This window comes from Pristiophorus japonicus, unplaced genomic scaffold (genome assembly GCF_044704955.1).
Source record: "Pristiophorus japonicus isolate sPriJap1 unplaced genomic scaffold, sPriJap1.hap1 HAP1_SCAFFOLD_1512, whole genome shotgun sequence".
In the NCBI taxonomy this organism is placed as follows: Eukaryota; Metazoa; Chordata; class Chondrichthyes; family Pristiophoridae; genus Pristiophorus; species Pristiophorus japonicus.
In genome coordinates, this window is record NW_027251188.1 from 1 (window position 1) to 19,641 (window position 19,641).

Here is a 19,641-nt window from a genome sequence, read left to right on the forward strand (position 1 = left end):
AGCAAAGGAACAGGAGAAGACATTATCTCTTTTTAACGCAGCGAGTTGTTGTGATCGGGAACGTGCTGACTGAAAGGGCAGTGGGAGCAGATTCAATAGTAACTTTCAAAAAAAGTAATTGGATAAATACTTGAAGGGGAAAAATTTGCAGTGAAACAGGAGGAGGCCATTCAGCCCCTCGAGCCTGTTCCGTTATTCAATGAGATCACGACTGATCTGCGTCCGAACTCCATATAGCCGCCTTTGCCCCGTATCCCTGAATGCCTTTGGTTAACAAAAATCTATTAATCTCAGATTTAAAATCAACAATTGATCTAGTATCAACTGCCTGTGTGTGTAGAAGTGTTTCCTAATTTCACTCCTGAAAGGTCTGGGTCTGATGGTTCGAGTAAGCCCCCTAGTCCCAGACTCCCCAACCAGCGGGAACAGTTCTCTCTATCTACCCTCTCTGTTCCCCTGAGTGCCGGTGTACAGCTCTACAACAGTCAGTCTCGTCAACCGATTCCAAGGTTCCTGCCTCCGTTACTCTGCGGCTTTTTGTTTATAAAGATCACAAGATAAATATGGACGAGGAAGACCATTCAGCTGATAATTCAGCGTGTGCTCCTCAACCTGATGATTACCCCAGTTCACCCAGGGCTGTCACTAATTAAAGCTCCCTGAAATCTTCGGGACAATCACGATTAGCAGTGTCTGGGAACAGCCTCCGGTGCTATTTTAGGCGGAGGAACAGCTTATCCCGAAGTCCATCTCCACACGGAACAGGTGACTCACAGACAAGACTTTCAAAACCGTGATTTGACTTTTTGTACAAAGATGCGAAGACGACCACTAGCGTTTTAATTTTTCCGTCACTAAAATACATCAACATTAGCGTCCTCGACCAGGCCAACAGCCCCAGCATCGAAGCACTGACCACACTCGACCAGCTCCGCTGGGCGGGCCACATTGTCCACATGCCCCGACACGAGACTCCCAAAGCAAGCGCTCTACTCGGAACTCCTTCACGGCAAACAAGCCCCAGGTGGGCAGAGGAAGCGTTACACGGACACCCTCAAAGCCTCCCTGATAAAGTGCAACATCCCCACCGACACCTGGGAGTCCCTGGCCAGAGGCCGCCCTAAGTGGAGGAAGTGCATCCGGGAGGGTGCTGAGCACCTCGAGTCTCGTCGCCGAGAGCATGCAGAAACCAAGCGCAGGCAGCGGAAGGAGCGTGCGGCAAACCAGACTCCCCACCCACCCTTTCCCTCAACGACTATCTGTCCCACCTGTGACAGAGACTGTAATTCCCGTATTGGACTGTTCAGCCACCTGAGAACTCACTTTTAGAGTGGAAGCAACTCTTCCTCGATTCCGAGGGACTGCCTATGATGATGATGATGATGATGGCTAAAATACAAATACTGTGGGGGTTGGATTTTCGGTCTCTGCCAGCACCCCGGAGGGGCAGCGGTAAGCAGTTCTGGGCAGGGGGAGGGGGGGGGGGGGGGGGGGGGGGGGAGGCCAGCTTCGAGTGCCCCGGCAGGACATTCGGTGCCAGTATCGAAGGGACGCGGAGCATTACCACCCGGGGGGAGGCGAGCCGGTGTGGAACACCGGCTCAATATTTGTCTGCCGCCCGATCCGTGGCGCGCCGCAGAGCGCCCCCTGGTGGGACCGCCTGGGAAAGCGAGCGTTCCGAGCTGCCGGGGCCTCAGTGAGGCAAGTGATTGATAAGTAAGTAACTAAGATAAGGATTGCAAGCGAGAGGCGAGAGCGAAGGAAAAGCTGAGAGAGGCCGAGGTAGAACTTGGCAATAAACACGACGCAACCACCCTAGTGTTTCGGCAGGCTAACGTGTAGCGTTCAAAATTCACATCAAACACTCCAAGAAAAAATAGATGTAGGGTAAAATTTGCTCAACTGTGCCCTGGAACATGCCTCAACAGCAATCTCAGAAGAGCATACATAAAATGGAAATCCTTCAATGCTAGAATATTGAAATGAAGCAAAAATAGTTTCTTGACACTACAACAACAACTTCCGCTGCCTGCGCTGGCTTTCTGCATGCTCTCGGCGACGAGACTCGAGGTGCTCAGCGCCCTCCCGGATGCACTTCCTCCACTTAGGGCGGTCTTTGGCCAGGGACTCACAGGTGTCGGTGGGGATGTTGCACTTTATCAGGGAGGCTTTGAGGGTGTCCCTGTAACGTTTCCTCTGGGAAAGCCAGTAAAGTACTTTGTAGAAGTGTAGTCACTGTTGTAATGTGGGAAACGCGGCAGCCAATTTGCGCACAGCAAGCTCCCACAAACAGCAATGTGATGATGACCAGATAATCTGTTTTAGTGATGATGATTTGAGGGATAAATATTGGGCCCAGGACACCGGGGATAACTCCCCTGGCTGCTCTTCGAAATAATGCCATGGGATCTTTTACATCCACCCGAGACGGGGCCTCGGTTTAACGTCTCATATCAGTGCGGTGCTCCCTCAGTACTGCCACTCCGACAGTGCGGCGCTCCCTCAGCACTGCCCCTCCGACAGTGCGGCGCTCCCTCAGCACTGCCCCTCCGACAGTGCGGCGCTCCCTCAGTACTGCCCCTCCGACAGTGCGGCGCTCCCTCAGTACTGCCCCTCCGACAGTGCGGCACTCCCTCAGCACTGCCCCTCCGACAGCGCAGCACTCCCTCAGCACTGCCCCTCCGACAGTGCGGCGCTCCCTCAGTACTGCCCCTCCGACAGTGCGGCGCTCCCTCAGTACTGCCCCTCCGACAGTGCGGCACTCCCTCAGCACTGCCCCTCCGACAGCGCAGCACTGGAGTACACTGAAGTAGTGTTCCACATACACTTTTTCTACACAATGTGTCACGTTTGCCTTCGTGAAGCTCCCTTTCCGACGAGGACGCGTCCAAACGAGACCAACAAAGGAGATCGCTGCACTGATTATAAATGCTTGCAAATGAATGCGCTCTTTCTGGCTCCACTTCGAAAGGGTGATGGAGAGCATCAGGCAAAGGGGCACAGAAGATCGCTGCCCCCCCCCCCCGCCTTTGATCACCTCGGCTGGAGAGAGTGGGAGGCGGGTTGTGATGTCTGCGCAGAGGGGCTTCAATCAGCCGCGGGGACACAGTCTGACGTTGCAGAGCGAAGAGGAGCACGGTTCACCACACACGGTGGCGCCCTCGCTAATCTGATGATTACGCCAGTCAGCCCGAGAGCGTCACTAATCAAAGTTCCCTCAGGTCCTCTGACAATCAGCACTGCAAAATTGCCGAGAGCAGCCCTCTGTGCTACTTTCAGTGATGAGAATTTGATCCCAAGCTCCTCCTCTTCAGAGCTGTGGTCTCACGGGTTGTAATTTCCAAACCCTCTTTTGACTTCGAGTACAAATGAGAGGTGATCTTATCGCAACGTATAAGATTATGAGGAGTCTTGACAAGGTGGATGCAGAGAAGATGTTTCCACTGATGGGGGAGACTAGAACTAGAGGGTGGTACATTCATAATAAAGAATGAAACTGAGTACTGTGTGTAATGAGCAAATGTGACCTTAGCTCCTTTAATAAGACTCCAGAGTGCAGGTACCTCGAGGGTGGCCTGCTTATATACCGTGCTCCCAAGGGATGCTGGGATCCCTTGGGACTCCCAACAGGTGGGCCCTCTGGTGGTCAGGTGTCATACAGGTTACAAGGGGTTAACTACATAACAGGGGGCACAATCTTAGAATAAGGGGCCGCCCATTTGAAACTTAGATGAGGAGAAATTTCTTCTGAGGGTTGTAAATCTGTGGAATTCACTGCCCCAGAGAGCTGTGGAAGCTGGGACATTGAACAAATTTAAGACAGAAATAGACGAGTTTCTTAAACGATAAGGGGATAAGGGGTTATGGGGAGCGGGTGGGGAAGTTGACCTGAGTCCATGATCGAATCAGCCATGATCATATTAAATGGCGGAGCAGGCTCGAGGGGCCGTATGACCTACTCCTGCTCCTATTTCTTATGTTCTTAAAAGATCCTCAGTGCTGAAGACGGCCACTGACGTTTTAAATTGTTTCTAACTGAAGTACAAATATTGTTTTTTTTTAAACTTTTTTGTTGTGTATCTGTAAAGCATGCACTCCCATGCTCCACCACCAGGGAGCGCATCCCCTGAAGTCCCAAGGGATCTCAGCATCCCTTGGGAGCACTGTATATAAGCCGGCCCCTAAGGCCTGTTCCTCACTCTGGAATGTCTTAATAAAGACTGAGGTCACTGTTACTTTAACCTCCCTGTGTGCAGTCTCATCTGTGTTAGGAACACAATTTTTTTTTTTACAATTTTGTCCCCTCCAGTGTCATCTGTGGCTCAGTGGGCAGCTCTCTCTCTCTCTCTCTCTCTCTCCCCTCTGAGTCAGAAGGTTGTGGGTTCAAGTCCCATTCCAGGGACTTGAGCAAAAAAATCGAGGTTGACACTCCCAGTGCAGTACTGAGGGAGCGCCGCACTGTCGGAGGAGTAGTACCGAGGGAGTGCTGCACTGTCGGGAGGGGCAGTGCTGAGGGAGGCCGCTCTGTCGGAGGGGCAGTGCCAAGGGAGTGCTGCACTGTTGGGAGGGGCAGTACTGAGGGAGCGCCGCACTGTCGGAAGGGCAGTACTGAGGGAGTGCTGCACTGTCAGAGGGGCAGTTTTGAGGGAGCGCCGCACTGTCGGAGGGGCAGTGCAGAGGGAGTGCTGCACTGTCGGAGGAGGCAGTACTGAGGGAGTGCTGCACTGTCGGAGGGGCAGTACCGAGGGAGTGCCGCTCTGTCAGGGGGCAGTACTGAGGGAGCGCCGCACTGTCGGAGGGACAGTGCTGAGGGAGTGCTGTACTGTCGGAGGTGCCGTCTTTTGGATAAGACGTTAAACCAAGGCCCCGTCTGCTCTCCCAGGTGGACATAAAAGATCCCATGTGTCGAAGAACAGCAGGGGGAGTTATCCCCAGTGTCCTGGGCCAATATTTATCGCTAAGTTAACATCACTAAAATATAGATTATCCGGTCATTATCACATTGCTGTGTGTGGGAGCTTGCTGTGCACTGATTGGCTGCAGCATTTCCCACATTACAACAGTGACTACACTCCAAAAAGTACTTTATTGGTCGTAAAGCGCTTTGAGACATCCGGAGTTTGTGAAAGGCGCTATATAAATGCAAGTCTTTCTTTCTTTCCCAATACCCCGAAAAAGATCAGCCATGATCTTATTAAATGGCTGAGCAGGCTCGAGGGACCAAATGGCCTACTCCTGCTCCTATTTCTTATGTTCAATTTAAATCAAGCAATTATCAGGTAACCGCGAGAACAGAACTGTACGAGCTTAAAGCGGGGATTGAATTATGCCTGCCTGGTCCAATTATCTAACGTGCTTCCCGATTCCTCATTGTCTTGTTCCCTGTGCACAGCACTCGAGGAGATCAATTAGCGTATGTTAATGATTGGAGCAAGTTTGTGGAAATTCAATATTTGCTCTCAAACCCGAAAGGCTTATTGCAGCGTCGTCGATGACCATGGGTTGTCTCCCGACTGTAAAATGCCGCAGTTTCAGGTGTGGCAGAACATCTATTTGTCTTAAGCCATTTCTCTGGTGTAGAGGACCTTACTGCATTTAACAACAATGATAACTTGCATTTATATAGCGCCTTTAACCGAGTGAAACGTCCCGAGGTGCTCCGCGGGAGCATCACGAGACAAAAAAAAAAATTTCACACCGAGCTGGTGATCGTTCAGGATCCTTGGTTCAGGATTAACTCCTGCACCGACACAAAGGCAAGGTTCAGTGAAGATTGAAGCCCGCACAGGTCACTGGGGTTAACGACAGACTTAGTACAGCTCATGACTTCAGTTTGCGCGCTGAACGTTTCAGCTTTTATACACTGACGGGAGTCACTGAGGTCACGGAGACAATACAGTAACTGCCGAGCAGTCCATGTCTGATAGAAACATAGAAAATCGGTGCAGGAGTCGGCCATTCGGCCCTTCGAGCCTGCACCACCATTCAATAAGATCATGGCTGATCATCACCTCAGTACCCCATTCCTGCTTTCTCTCCATACCCCTTGATCCCTTTAGCCGTAAGGGCCACATCTAACTCCCTTTTGAATATATCGAACGAACTGGCCTCAACAACTTTCTGTGGTAGAGAATTCCACAGGTTCACAATTCTCTGGGTGAAGACGTTTCTCCTCATCTCGGTCCTAAATGGCTTACCTAAATGGCGTACAATCTATCTGGGAATGCAGGCACTCAACAACAACAAATCGTACTGATATAGCGCCTTTAACGTAGTGAAATGTACCCTGCCGACAACCCTCTGACCCATCCTCGCTAGGTACAACATCATGGACGGAAATCTGCCCGATAATGTACACACCTAAAGCGAGATTCATTATCGGGCCCCGAGTGAGTGTAAGTGTTGGTTGGAGGTATGGCTACAAGTACTGCTAATTTTTTTTTTGGGGGGGGGGCGGGGAGGAGGGGGGAGCGTGGCCCCTTTAAGGGGCTGCGTGGCCCATTCAAATTTCCGCGCATTTCCGTCCTCCTCGGTTAAAAGACGGCGCGCGGGCCTGGGCGGGTTAACGGGAACACTGGCGACAACACGGGCTGAATTTGCAGCCCCGCCGGGGCGCGTAACGAGGTGAGCCCACGCCCGTCCAAGGCCCCACAAGTTCCAGCTTGAGGCATGCCCCAGAACTTGCGATCGGTCAACAACCCTCTTAACAGATCGTACCAATCCGAAAGAAAATGGGCCAGTTGAGGCTATTCGCTCAACTTCTGCCCAGCGAAGGCCCTCGAAATTCTTACGCCGGGTAAAAGCCGGAGTAAGGCCTGCTTGTACTAGTATCCGCCTCCAAGCGCAATTTCTACCTATTGTATTTTCTGACGGGTACTCCCTTGCAGCAGGACTCACTGCTGGGAGCGCCAGACTGGGCAAATTTGCTCTCCAATGCATTTTCAAGCAGCAGTCCTAAAGTAAGTAAGGCCTTGTAGTGATCAGCGGAAATTAATAAGTCTCCCAAACCCGCGACCTCTACCATCATCATCATCATCATCATAGGCGGTCCCTCGAACGAGGAAGAATTCACAGGTGTTTCAATGAAGGACCCGATGTTCCAGTCCTGAACTCCAGTTGAGGGGGTGGAAGATGCCTGTGCATGGATTTTTTTTTAACGTGGGGTGACCGTTGCACACCAGCCACCACACGGGGCTTGACAGAGCGAGGTCTTGGTCCAGTGGCAAGGGTTAACCAGGACGACTGGAGACCAGCTCTGCTGCACGGACCTAGTGCGCGCACATATCGCACAGTGTGGGCTGGGCCCGTGCTGCCCCCGGGCCCTCGGCTCTTCTGGGCCCGGTACCCTCATTTGTCACACCTCCGCCACGATCTCTCGCCGCTCCTCCGCCATAAACATTCACCGCATCTCGCCACAAACACTCACCGCTCATCTGCCCCGACCTTCCCATTCCTCTGTACCTGGGCCCTGCCGATGTTCCTGCCCACGCTCCAAAACGGCGACCAGGGTTTTGATGACGTCACCCAGTCGCCCATCTCAGAATTGTTACACACTTGGAGCAGCTCGCTCTGGAGGTTAAAGTGGTTCGCTGCTCCAGCTCTTTTATAGCCCGACCTGCGGACCTAGAAGAACAAGGGCAGCAGGCGCACCATCATCTCCACGTTCCCCTCCCAGTCACACACCATCCCAACTTGGAAATATATCGGCCGTTCCTTCATCGTCGCTGGGTCACAATCCCGGAACTCCCTCCCCAACAGCACTGTGTGGGAGCACCTTCACCACACGGGACTGCAGCGGTTCAAGGCGGCGGCTCACCACCACCTTCTCAAGGGGCAATTAGGGATGGGCAATAAACGCCGGCCTTGCCAGCGACGCCCACATCCCAGGAACGAATAAAAATAAAATTACTGGAATGCACAGATGGGCTGAAGCAATTGTTGCCCGACTTTAGTTATGGCTATTCCAATGCAACTGCTGACAGCGTCGCGAGTTACCTGTATCCTACAGACATCTCTTAAAAGCAGTGACAGCTGAGAGAGGTGCAAGCTGACAGAACAAAGTTATACTGCCAGTTCCGCACTGCTCTCAATTCAGGGAAAAGCAGGGCTTTGGTCACGCGCACTGCGACACATACACGGAAGCGCTCACAAGACAGCGAGGAGAGCCAAGGGTTAGGGGGAGCGGGTCGAGGCCAAGATCAGATCAGACATGGAACTACTGAATGGCGGAGAGCAGGCTCGAGGGGCCGTATGGTCCCATTTCTCGCGTTCTTACGAATACAAAAAAAAAAACAGATCTCAGAATTGTGGTTTCTCAGGAAAATACCGACAGCGCGGCAGCTCAAAGTGATGACTGAGCAGTTGAATCCTTCACACTATTCGGCCCTCTCTAACCTGGCTGGTTGAACAGTGCTCCTCTAAACCACATCTTGAACCGGTTGCAACCAGTTTTTAAATTACCTATCAGGGCTTCAAAACAATTGGCCATGGCGTGACGGAGATCCGATTCTCTGCAGAGGTCAGGTCCGTGGGCGTACAGCATGAATCGGTCTAATTCCAGCTTCTGTAGGAAGAAACACCAATCTAAATTGGAGATACATTTTCTGAAGGCAAGACCCTTCGAAGGGTAGTACAGGTTGAACCTCCCTTATCCAGAACTCCCTGATCCGGAACCACCCCTCGTCCAGAACCATTCCCGGCCACCGGGTGGCGCATGCGCAGAACTCCGACATGAACAAAATCGAAGTCCTACCTCGCTGCCGACTCCCGCAATCGCAGGCCTGACCCCGCGATCCACCATCCCTCCACCCGGCCCAATGATCTCTCTGCCGCACTCCCAGCCCCAGGCCAGCCAGCCCCGATATCCCCTTGCTCAGTACCTGTACCATCCAATTTAACGTGACCACCCCTCGTCCGGAAAAATCCCTTATCCAGAACAGGCCAGGTCCCGAGGGTTCCGGGTAAGGGAGGCTCAACCTGTACGTCTTTAATGGTACCAGACTATCAAACCAAGAGGTCACAATTGGCCAATTCTACCATGAAAGAAATCAAAGACTTGCATTTCTATAGCCCCGTTCATGACCTCAAGGCGTCTCAAAGCACATTACAGCCAATAAGTTACATTATGAAGTGTAGTCAATGTTGTAATGTAGGAAACGTCAATTTACGCACAGCAAGCTCGCACAAACAGCAATGATGTAATGACCAGATAATCTGCTTTTGTTATGTTGATTGAGGGATAAATATTGGCCCCAGGACACCGGGGAGAACTCCCCTGCTCTTCTTCAAAATAGTGCCACGGGATCTTTTACATCCACCTGAGAGAGCAGACGGGGCCTCGGTTTAACGACTCATCTGAAAGACAGCACCTCCAACAGTGCGGCGCTCCCTCAGCACTGCCCCTCCGACAGTGCGGCGCTCCCTCAGCACTGCCCCTCCGACAGTGCGGCGCTCCCTCAGCACTGCCCCTCCGACAGTGCGGCGCTCCCTCAGCACTGCACTGGGAGTATCAGCCGAGATTTTTGTGCTCAAGTCTCTGGAGTGGGGACTTGAACTCACAACCTCCTGACTCAGAGACGAGAGTGCTGCCCACTGAGCCCTGGCTGACAGCAAAAGAAATGAAAACATAAAGGGACATTGACTGAAGTACCGTGTACAATTTTTGTCTCCTTACCCAAGGTAAGACACACTTGCTTTCGAGGAGATGCAACGTTCACTAGACTGATTCATGGCATGAGAGGGTTGCCCTATGAGGAGAGGTTGAGTAGATTGGGCTTATACTCTCTGGAGTTTAGATGAATGAGAGGTGATCTCATTAAAACACCCAAGATTCCGAGGAGGATTGACAGAGTAGATGCGGAGAGGTTGTTTCCACCGGGTTGGAGAGTCTAGAACCAGTGGGCATAACTTCAGGATAAGGGGTCGGCCATTTAGGACTGAGATGAGGAGGAATTTCTTCACTCAGAGGGTGGTGAATCTTTGGAATTCTCTGCCCCAGAGGGCTGTGGATGCCCAGTCGTTGAGTATATTCGAGGCTAAGATCGATAAATCTTTGGACTCTCGGGGAATCGAGGGATATGGGGATCGGGCGGGAAAGTGGAGTTGAGGTCAAAGATCAGCCGCGATCTCAGTGAATGGCGGAGCAGGCTCGAGGGGCCGTGTGGCCAACCCCTGCTCCTAATTCTGATGATTTTACTGAATTATTAAAAAGGACCAGCTGTCTTGGCGCACTGCTGTAAAAAGGATCGTGGACCATACATTTCTCTCGTACCTTTGCCACACGAGCTGACAACAGGGCCCCAGGAAGAAATGACAGCGCAGCAATACAATGGGCTCTCCCGTCACTCAGAATACTGACCTTGGCCAGCATCGCGAGGTGTTGGTTCTGCACAATCGCAGTGCGGTAGGTTGCTAACCCACCTTCCTCCAGATTGGGGAAAAGAAAGTACAAGTGCACGCTGCAAGCAGAAAGAAGCAAAGGGGGGGGAAAGTTAAATAAGACGCTTGACAAAACGGCAATGCCCCCGCAAAGCTCCCTGGATCACCGAACATCGGCAATACCTTTGGCACACTTGGAATCTGTTGCGTGCAATTTGACAAAGCTGTCGTTCCACCAGGTTACCGTCGATTGGAATTTCCGATCCATGCCCAAAGTGTTTCTCAGACGTGGCGAGGATCATTTTTGCACATCGCATAATTGAGAATACTTATTAAATTGGAGATAATGCCCACCAACCACTTTCATTTAACTGACGAACAGAGAACAGAGAGTCGGGATAAATGGTTCATTCTCGGGTTGGCAACCAGTAACTAGTGGGGTGCCGCAGGGATCAGTGCTGGGACCCCAACTATTTACAATCTATATAAACGGCTTGGAAGAAGAGACTGAGTGTAACGTAGCCAAGTTTGCTGACGATACAAAGATGGGAGGAAAAGCAATGTGTGAGGAGGACACAAAAAATCTGCAAAAGGACATAGACAGGCCAAGTGAGTGGGCAAAAGTTTGGCAGATGGAGTATAATGTTGGAAAGTGTGAGGTCGTGCACTTTGGCAGAAAAAAATCAAAGAGCAAGTTACTATTTAAATGGAGAAAGATTGCAAAGTGCTGCAGTACAGCGGGACCTGGGGGTTACTTGTGCATGACACACAAAAGGATAGTATGCAGGAACAGCAAGTGATCAGGAAGGCCGATGGTATCTTGGCCTTTATTGCAAAGGGGATGGAGTATAAAAGCAGGGAAGTCTTACTACAGCTGTATAAGGTATTAGTGAGGCCACACCTGGAATACTGCGTGCAGTTTTGGTTTCCATATTTACGAAAGGATATACTTGCCTTGGAGGCAGTTCAGAGAAGGTTCACTCGGTTGATTCCGGGTATGAGGGGGTTGACTTATGAGGAAAGGTTGAGTAGGTTGGGCCTCTACTCACTGGAATTCAGAAGAATGAGAGGTGATCTCATCGAAACGTATAAGATTATGAGGGGGCTTGACAAGGTGGATGCAGAGAGGATGTTTCCACTGATGGAGGAGACTAGAACTAGAGGGCATGATCTTAGAATAAGGGGCCGCCCATTTAAAACAGAGATGAGGAGAAATTTCTTCTCTCAGAGGGTTGTAAATCTGTGGAATTCTCTGCCTCAGAGAGCTGTGGAAGCTGGGACATTGAATAAATTTAAGACAGAGATAGACAGTTTCTTAAATGATAAAGGGATAAGGGATTATGGGGAGCGGGCGGGAAAGTGGAGCTGAGTCCATGATCGGATCAGCCATGATCATATTAAATGGCGGAGCAGGCTCGAGGGGCCGTATGGCCTACTCCTGCTCCTATTTCTTATGTTCTTATATAGCGTTGTGAATGAAGTAAACCACGCCCCCGCCCCCCCCCCTCCCCTCGGAAGGGTCTTCACTGCAGCTTACCAAACAAGATTTGACACCAAGCCACATAATAGCAACAACAACTTGTATTTATATAGCGCCTTTAACATAGGGAAACGTCCCGAGGCACTGCACAGGAGCATTATGAGATAAAAAATTTGACACCGAGCAACATCGGGAGAAATTAGCACTGGTGACCAAAAGCTGGGTCAAAGAGGTAGGTTTTAGGGAGTCCCTAGAGGAGGAAAGAGAGGTAGAGAGGCGGAGAGGTTTAGGCAGGGAGTTCCAGAGCTTGGGGCTCAGGCAACAGAAGGCATGGCCACCGATGGTGGAGCGATTATAATCAGGGATGCTCAAGAGGGCAGAATTAGAGGAGCGCAGACATCTCGGGGGGGTTGTGGGGCTGGAGGAGATTACAGAGATAGGGAGGGGGCGAGGGCCATGGAGGGATTTGAAAACAATTTTACAACTGAGGCATAGTTGGACCGGGAGCCAATGCAGGTTAAATAGAAAACGTATATTCAAAAGCACAAATACTAACAATTCCAAACATTAGTATGCTCTTCACCCCGACTGCGCACACTGACATAAGAACATGAGAAATAGGAGCAAGAGTCGGCCATATGGCCCCTCGAGCCTGCTCCACCATTCAATAAGACCATGGCTGATCTGATCTTGGACTCAGCTCCACTTCCCTGCCCGCTCCCCATAACCCTTCACTCCCTTATCACTCAAAAATCTGTCTATCTCTGCCTTAAATATATTCAATGACCCAGCCTCCACAGCTCTCTGGGGCAGAGAATTCCGCAGATTTAAAACCCTCCGAAGAAGAAATTCCTCCCCATCTCATGTTTTAAATGGGCGACCCCTTATTTTGAGATTAAATCCCATAGTTCTAGTTTCCCCTATGAGTGGAAATATCCTCTCTGCATCCACCTTGTCGAGCCCCCTCATTATCTTATATGTTGCAATAAGATCACCTCTCATTCTTCTAAACTCCAAAGAGTACAGGCTCAACCTACTCAAACTATCTTCGTAAGTCAACCCCCTCATCTCAGGAATCAACCTAGTGAACCTTCTCTGAACAGCCTCCAATGCAAGTATATCCTTCCTTAAATACGGAGACCAAAACTGCACACATTACTCCAGGTGTGGCCTCACCAATACCCTGTACAGTTGTAGCAGGACTTCTCTGCCTTTATACTCTATCCCCCCTTGCAATAAAGGCCATTTGCCTTCCTGATCACTTGCTGTACCTGCATACTAACTTTTTGTGTTTCATGCACAAGGGCCCCCAGGTCCCTCTGTACTGCAGCACTTTGTAATCCCTCTCCATTTAAATAATAATTTTATTTTTCATTTTTCCTGCCAGTGAATAACCTCACACTTTCCCACATTATACTCCATCTGCCAAATGTTTGCCCACTCACTTAGCCTGTCTATATCCCTTGGCAGAATTTTTGTGACCTCCCCACAATTTGCTTTTCCACCCATCTTTGTATCATCAGCAAACTTGGCTACATTACACTCGGTCCCTTCATCCAAGTCATTAATATAGATTGCAAATAGTTGAGGACCCAGCACTGATCCCTGCGGCACCCCACTAGTTACAGTTTGCCAACCGGAAAATAAGCCATTTATTCCGACTCTCTGTTTTCTGTTAGTTAACCAATTCTCTATCCATGCTAATATATTACCCCCAACCCCGTGAGCTTTTATCTTGTGCAGTAACCTTTTATGTGGCACCTTATCGAATGCCTTCTGGAAATCCAAATACACCACATCCACTGGTTCCCCCTTATCCACCCTGCTCGTTACATCCTCAAAGAACTCCAGCAAATTTGTTAAACGTGATTTCCCTTTCATAAAACCGTGCTGACTCTGCTTGATTGAATCATGCTTTTCCAAATGTCCTGCTACTGCTTCCTTAATAATGGACTCCAGCATTTTCCCAACGACAGATGTTAGACTAACTGATCTGTAGTTTCCTGCTTGTTGTCTGCCTCCTTTTTGAAAAAAAAAAATAGGGGTGATACGTTTGCGGTTTTCCAATCCGCTGGGACCTTCTGCAGAACTGTGCACCGTGGTTGCAGTGTGTACTGTCTACAAAATAACCCTGGCTTCGGAGGCGGTGACATTTTGAAACTGGCTGCTAACTCATCCGCAAGAGCTCTTGGATTGGTTGCCTCTCCCTCTCCGTGGAAACATAGAAAATAGGAGCTGTAGTAGGCCATTCGGCCCTTCGAGCCTGCACTGCCATTCAATATGATCATGGCTGATCCTCTATCTCAACACCATATTCCCGCTTTTTCCCCATACCCCTTGATGCCTTTTGTTTCTAGAAATCTATCTATCTCCCTCTTAAATATATTCAATGACTTGGCCTCCACAGCCTTCTGTGGTAGAGAATTCCACAGGTTCACCACCCTCTGAGTGAAAACATTTCTCCTCATCTAAACTCGAGTGAATACAGGCCCAGTCGAGCCAATCTCTCCTCATAAGACAGTCCTGCCATCCCAGGAATCAGTCTGGTGAACCTTTGCTGCACTCCCTCTGTGACAAGTATTTCCTTTGTCAGGTAAGGAGACCAAAACTGCACACAGTACTCCAGGTGTGGTCTCACCAAGGCCCTGTATAACTGCAGTGAGACATCCTTGCTCCTGTACTCAAATCCTCTTGCAATGAAGGCCAACATACCATTTACCTTCCTAAACTGCTTGCTGCACCGGCATGTTTCAATGACTGGTGTACAAGGACACCCAGGTCCCTCTGTACATCGGCATTTCCCAAGCTACCACCATTTAAATAATATTTTGTCCTTATGTTTTTCCTACCAAAGTGGATAACTTCACATTTATCCATGTTATACTGCGTCTGCCATGTGTTTGCCCACTCACTCAACCGATCTAAATCGCCTTGCAGCGTCTTTGCATCCTCCTCACAACTCACAATCCCACCTTAAAGGTGGAAAGGTGTTCGGTTTGCACTGTGCCTCCCTCTAACACGGTGACTAAGACTGGCTCTCTCCCCAGGGCGGGATTGTGTGTGCACCAGCGCTAACCTATCAGTCCACGGCATTCTGCGCTGAGCTCCCAACACACTGCCACATTCATTAAAAATACATAGCGTAATGAATGACAAACGTCACTACACATTAAGCCTAAATGTATGAACATCAAAATGGCCACCTTGTTAAAAATTCAACCACCGCATCTCCCAGGAACTCCAGCCGTTCGTTGTGGTTAATCCTTCATAAAGAAAAAAAAGTGATGTTTGTAGTGTAACTATTAATATAACGCTTAATATAATCTACAATTAACGAGCGAGTTTAATTTATGTGGCAATTTTTATTAAAAACATATCAATCCTAATCCCAATTGCATTTTACTGTGGCTGCAAGAGCGGGTCAGAGGCTGGGTATTCTGCGTCGAGTCTCTCACCTCCTGACTCCCCAAAGCCTCTCCACCATCTACAAGGCACAAGTCAGGAGTGTGATGGAACACTCTCCACTTGCCTGGATGAGTGCGGAGGGGAGCGGGCAGGTCGGAAGGCCTCCTCGTAGGACTGCTCCTGGGCACGGCAAAGTTGGCCTTTAACCGGTCCAGGCAGCGGGCGGTCGTTCAGCCCGACTGCCTGCTTCTCTTCCGCGGGGGGTTACATCCGAGCCAGGGTGTCCCTGGAGATGGAGCATGCGGTGTCTACCGGTACGCTCCCGGCCTGCCGCGAGAGGTGGGCGCCGGAGGGACTGGAGTGCATCATTTCAACAGAGAACAATATTTTAAATTTATTTTGACTTAGCAAGGTTCTCTTTAATGTTTAGTTGTTAATTTGTGGCTTTTGATGCCCTTAAAAAAAAGGGGCCACTTGATTTAAAAGTTTGACAATAATAGTTGTAGAGCTGTTGCATTGTGAGTGGCTTAATCAGTCACGTGATGTTCGTAAGACTCAATAAAACCCCAGCCAGTTGGGCTCAGGGGGTTCATGATGAGGTATGCAGCTGTGAGCCTGGTGGATGAACCGGTAATGTGTAGTGTGATTGTTAAACCTTTGCTAATAATCATCATCATAGGCAGTCCCTCGAAATCGAGGAAGACTTGCTTCCACTCAAAGTGAGTTCTCAGGTGACTGAACAGTCCAATACGAGAGCCACAGTCCCTGTCACAGGTGGGACAGACAGTGGTTGAAGGAAAGGGTGGGTGGGACAGGTTTGCCGCACGCTCCTTCCGCTTGTTTTCTGCATGCTCTCAGCGACGACTCGAGGTGCTCAGCGCCCTCCCGGATGCTCTTCCTCCACTTAGGGCGGTCTTTGGCCAGGGACTCCCAAGTGTCAGTGGGGATGTTGCACTTTATCAGGGAGGCTTTGAGGGTGTCCTTGTAACGTTTCCTCTGCCCACCTGGGTCTCGCTTGCCGTGTAGGAGTTCCGAGTAGAGCGTTTGCTTTGGGAATCTCGTGTCGGGCATGCGGACAATGTGGCCCGCCCAGCGGAGCTGATCAAGTGTGGTCAGTGCTTCGATGCTGGGGACGGTGTTCGAGGACGCTGACGTTGGCGCGTCTGTCCTCCCAGGGGATTTGCGGGCTCTTGCGGAGACATCGTTGGTGGTATTTCTCCAGCGATTTGAGGTATCTACTATATATGGTCCATGTCTCTGAGCCATACTCGTTCTTAATAGCGATGTGTTGCGATGAATTCTTCAGCAAAGAATCCATGAAGCAAATACATTACAGTGCCGGGAAACAAATAGAGACACATCGGCAGCAGAATCGTCTATTTAGAAGACGCAGAGAGCACTGGGCTTTTGAACGAAGCCAGATGGCGCGGAAGTGCGATTGCTATATTTAAAGGGTTCATCTTCGTGCTGGTCCCATCTGCCTAAAAGGTTTTGCAAATGCTGCGTCTCGAGAGCGGAGAACGAGCAGATGCAGTGTGACAACACAACAGCTCAGACTAGAGAGGTGCCAGCGTGTTTGGAAGGAGAGCTGAAACGTTTCTCCAGTGCAAACCCATTATAAAAACAGGCGGAAAGCATTTGAAAATTTGGAAGATCTGATTGTTGTCCAGCGCTGTGCGATTTATCCGTGACTGCTTTTATCTTGAGTAGCACAGCCCAAACTATCTTATAGATATCTGCCAAACCCCTGTTCATAGATGGGACAAGTTGAAGTGTACTCGATAAAACATAAAAGGGCAAGCTTAAACAAAACTTCTAACTCGGAAATGCTATCACAGGCACAGAAACCAAACTATCGAAAGAAAGACTTGCATTTATACAGCAATTTTCACAACCTCAGGATGCCCCAAACTGCTTTACAGCCAATACTTTTGGAGTGTAGTCACTGTTGTAATGTAAGAAATGAGGCAGCCAATTTGCACACAGCAAGCTCCCACAAATAGCAACGTGATAATGATCAGATCATCTGTTTTAATGATGTTGATTGAGGGATAAATATTGGCCCCAGGACACCGGGGATAACTCCCCTGCTCTTCTTCCAAACAGTGGGATATTTTATGTCCACCTGAGAGATCAGACGGGCCTCAGTTTAACGTCTCATTCAAAAGACGGCACCTCCGACAGTGCGGCGCTCCCTCAGTACTGCCCCTCCGACAGTGCGGCGCTCTCTCAGCTCTGCCCCTCCGACAATGTGTCGCTCCCTCAGCACTGCCCCTCCGACAGTGCGGCACTTCCTCAGTACTGCCCCTCCAACAGTGTGTCGCTCCCTCAGTACTGTCCCTCCGACAGTGCAGCACTCCCTCAGTACGGCGCTCCCTCAGCATTGCCCCTCCGACAGTGCGGCACTTCCTCAGTACTGCCCCTCCGACAGTGCGGCGCTCCCTCAGCACTGCCCCCCCGACAGTGCGACACTCCCTCAGTATGGCACTCGCTCAGCCCTGCCCCTCCAACAGTGCGGCGCTCCCTCAGCACTGCCCCTCCGACAGTGCGGCGCTCCCTCAGCACTGCCCCTCCGATAGTGCGGCGCTCCCTCAGTACTGTCCCTCCGACAGTGCGGCGCTCCCTCAGCACTGCCCCTCCGACAGTGCGGCGCTCCCTCAGCACTTCCCCTCCGACAGTGCGGCACTCCCTCAGCACTGCCCCCCCAACAGTGCGGCGCTCCCTCAGCACTGCCTCTCCGACAGTGCGGCGCTCCCTCAGCACTGCCTCTCCGACAGTGCGGCGCTCCCTCAGTACTGCCCCTCCGACAGTGCGGCGCTCCCTCAGTACTGCCCCTCCGACAGTGTGTCGCTCCCTCAGCACTGCCTCTCCGACAGTGCGGCGCTCCCTCAGTACTGCCCCTCCAACAGTGCGGCGCTCCCTCAGCACTGCCCCTCCGACAGTGCGGCACTCCCTCAGTACTGTCCCTCCGACAGTGCGGCTCTCCCTCAGTACTGTCCCTCCGACAGTGCGGCACTCCCTCAGTACTGTCCCTCCGACAGTGCGGCACTCCCTCAGTACTGTCCCTCCGACAGTGCGGCGCTCCCTCAGTACTGTCCCTCCGACAGTGCGGCGCTCCCTCAGCACTGCACTGGGAATGTCGGCATAGATTTTTTTGTGCTCAAGTCCCTGGAGTGGGACTTGAGCCCACAACTTTCTGACTCAGAGGCAAGGGTGCTGCCCACTGAGCCACAGCTGACACTATGAAGGCTCACGTTTATTGAATTTTAATGTAGGACTTTTGTTCTCAATACTTAAGTAGCTGCCGAAGCAAAAGTACACCATAGGCTTTTTAAAAAAAATAATAAATCAGGCACATACCTTGAAGGTGTTGGGTCATCTTGACCAAGGCGTGACATAATGTTTATTAAGGTGTTAATGCCTGTTAAAAAGGAACAAGAAGTGTGGAGGTGATTCACTCACAAAGACAAGCTAATGAAATATTGAATAAAAGATGCAGTAACCACTGAATATTGTGGACAACATTGTATTTATATAGTGTCTTTAATGCAATAAAACATCACAAGGCAGCTCACATAGAAACAGAAATTTACAGCACAGAAGGAGGCCATTTCAGCCCATCGTGTCCGCGTATTATCAAACAACATTTCACACTGAGGCACATAAGGAGATATTAGGGCAAATGACTAAAAGCTAGATCAAGGAGGTAGGTTTTAAAGAGGGTCTTAACTTAGGAATGAGAGGTAGAATGAGAGGAGAGGTTTAGCGAGGGAGTTCCAGAGCTTGGGGCCCAGGCAACAGAAGGCACGGCCACCGATGGTGGAGCGATTATAATCAGGGATGCTCAAGAGGGCAGAATTAGAGGAGCGCAGAGATCTTGGGGGATTGTGGGGCTGGAGGAGATTACAGAGATAGGGAGGGGCGAGGGCCATGGAGGGTTTGGAAAACAAGGATGAGAATTTTGAAATTGAGGCGTTGCTTAACCGGAGCCCCATGTAGGTCAGCGAGCACAGGGGGTGATGGGTGAGCGGGACTTGGTGCGAGTTAGGACACGGGGCAGCGAGCACAGGGGGTGATGGGTGAGCGGGACTTGGTGCGAGTTAGGACACGGGGCAGCCGAGTTTTGGATGACCTCAAGTTTACGTAGGGTATAATGTGGGAGGCCAGCCAGGAGTGCATTGGAGTAGTCAAGTCTAGAGGTAACAATGGCATTGACGAGGGCTTCAGCAGCGGATGAGCTGAGGCAGGGACGGAGACAGGCGATGTTACGGAGGTGGAAACAGGCGGTCTTAGTTATGCTGCGGGTTTGTGGTCGGAAGCTCATTTCAGGGTCAAATATGACACCAAGGTTGTGAACAGTCTGGTTCAGCCTCAGACAG

At 50.6% G+C, this 19,641-nt stretch overlaps 1 protein-coding gene across 1 annotated transcript in view; it reads right to left on the reverse strand.

The window, feature by feature from the left end:
- Positions 1-8,460: 8,460 nt before the first annotated feature.
- The window catches only part of LOC139242888 (ribonuclease 3-like), a gene marked incomplete at its 3' end in the record, with an annotated part of 48,706 nt that continues 37,525 nt past the window's right edge, over positions 8,461-19,641 (reverse strand). Inside the window, exons 6-9 of the mRNA XM_070870533.1 lie at positions 18,623-18,683; positions 15,061-15,120; positions 10,358-10,457; positions 8,461-8,563 (exon numbers count right to left, since the gene is read on the reverse strand). Coding sequence (XP_070726634.1) covers positions 8,461-8,563; positions 10,358-10,457; positions 15,061-15,120; positions 18,623-18,683 — 324 coding nt within the window. The remainder of the gene's footprint in view (positions 8,564-10,357; positions 10,458-15,060; positions 15,121-18,622; positions 18,684-19,641) is intronic.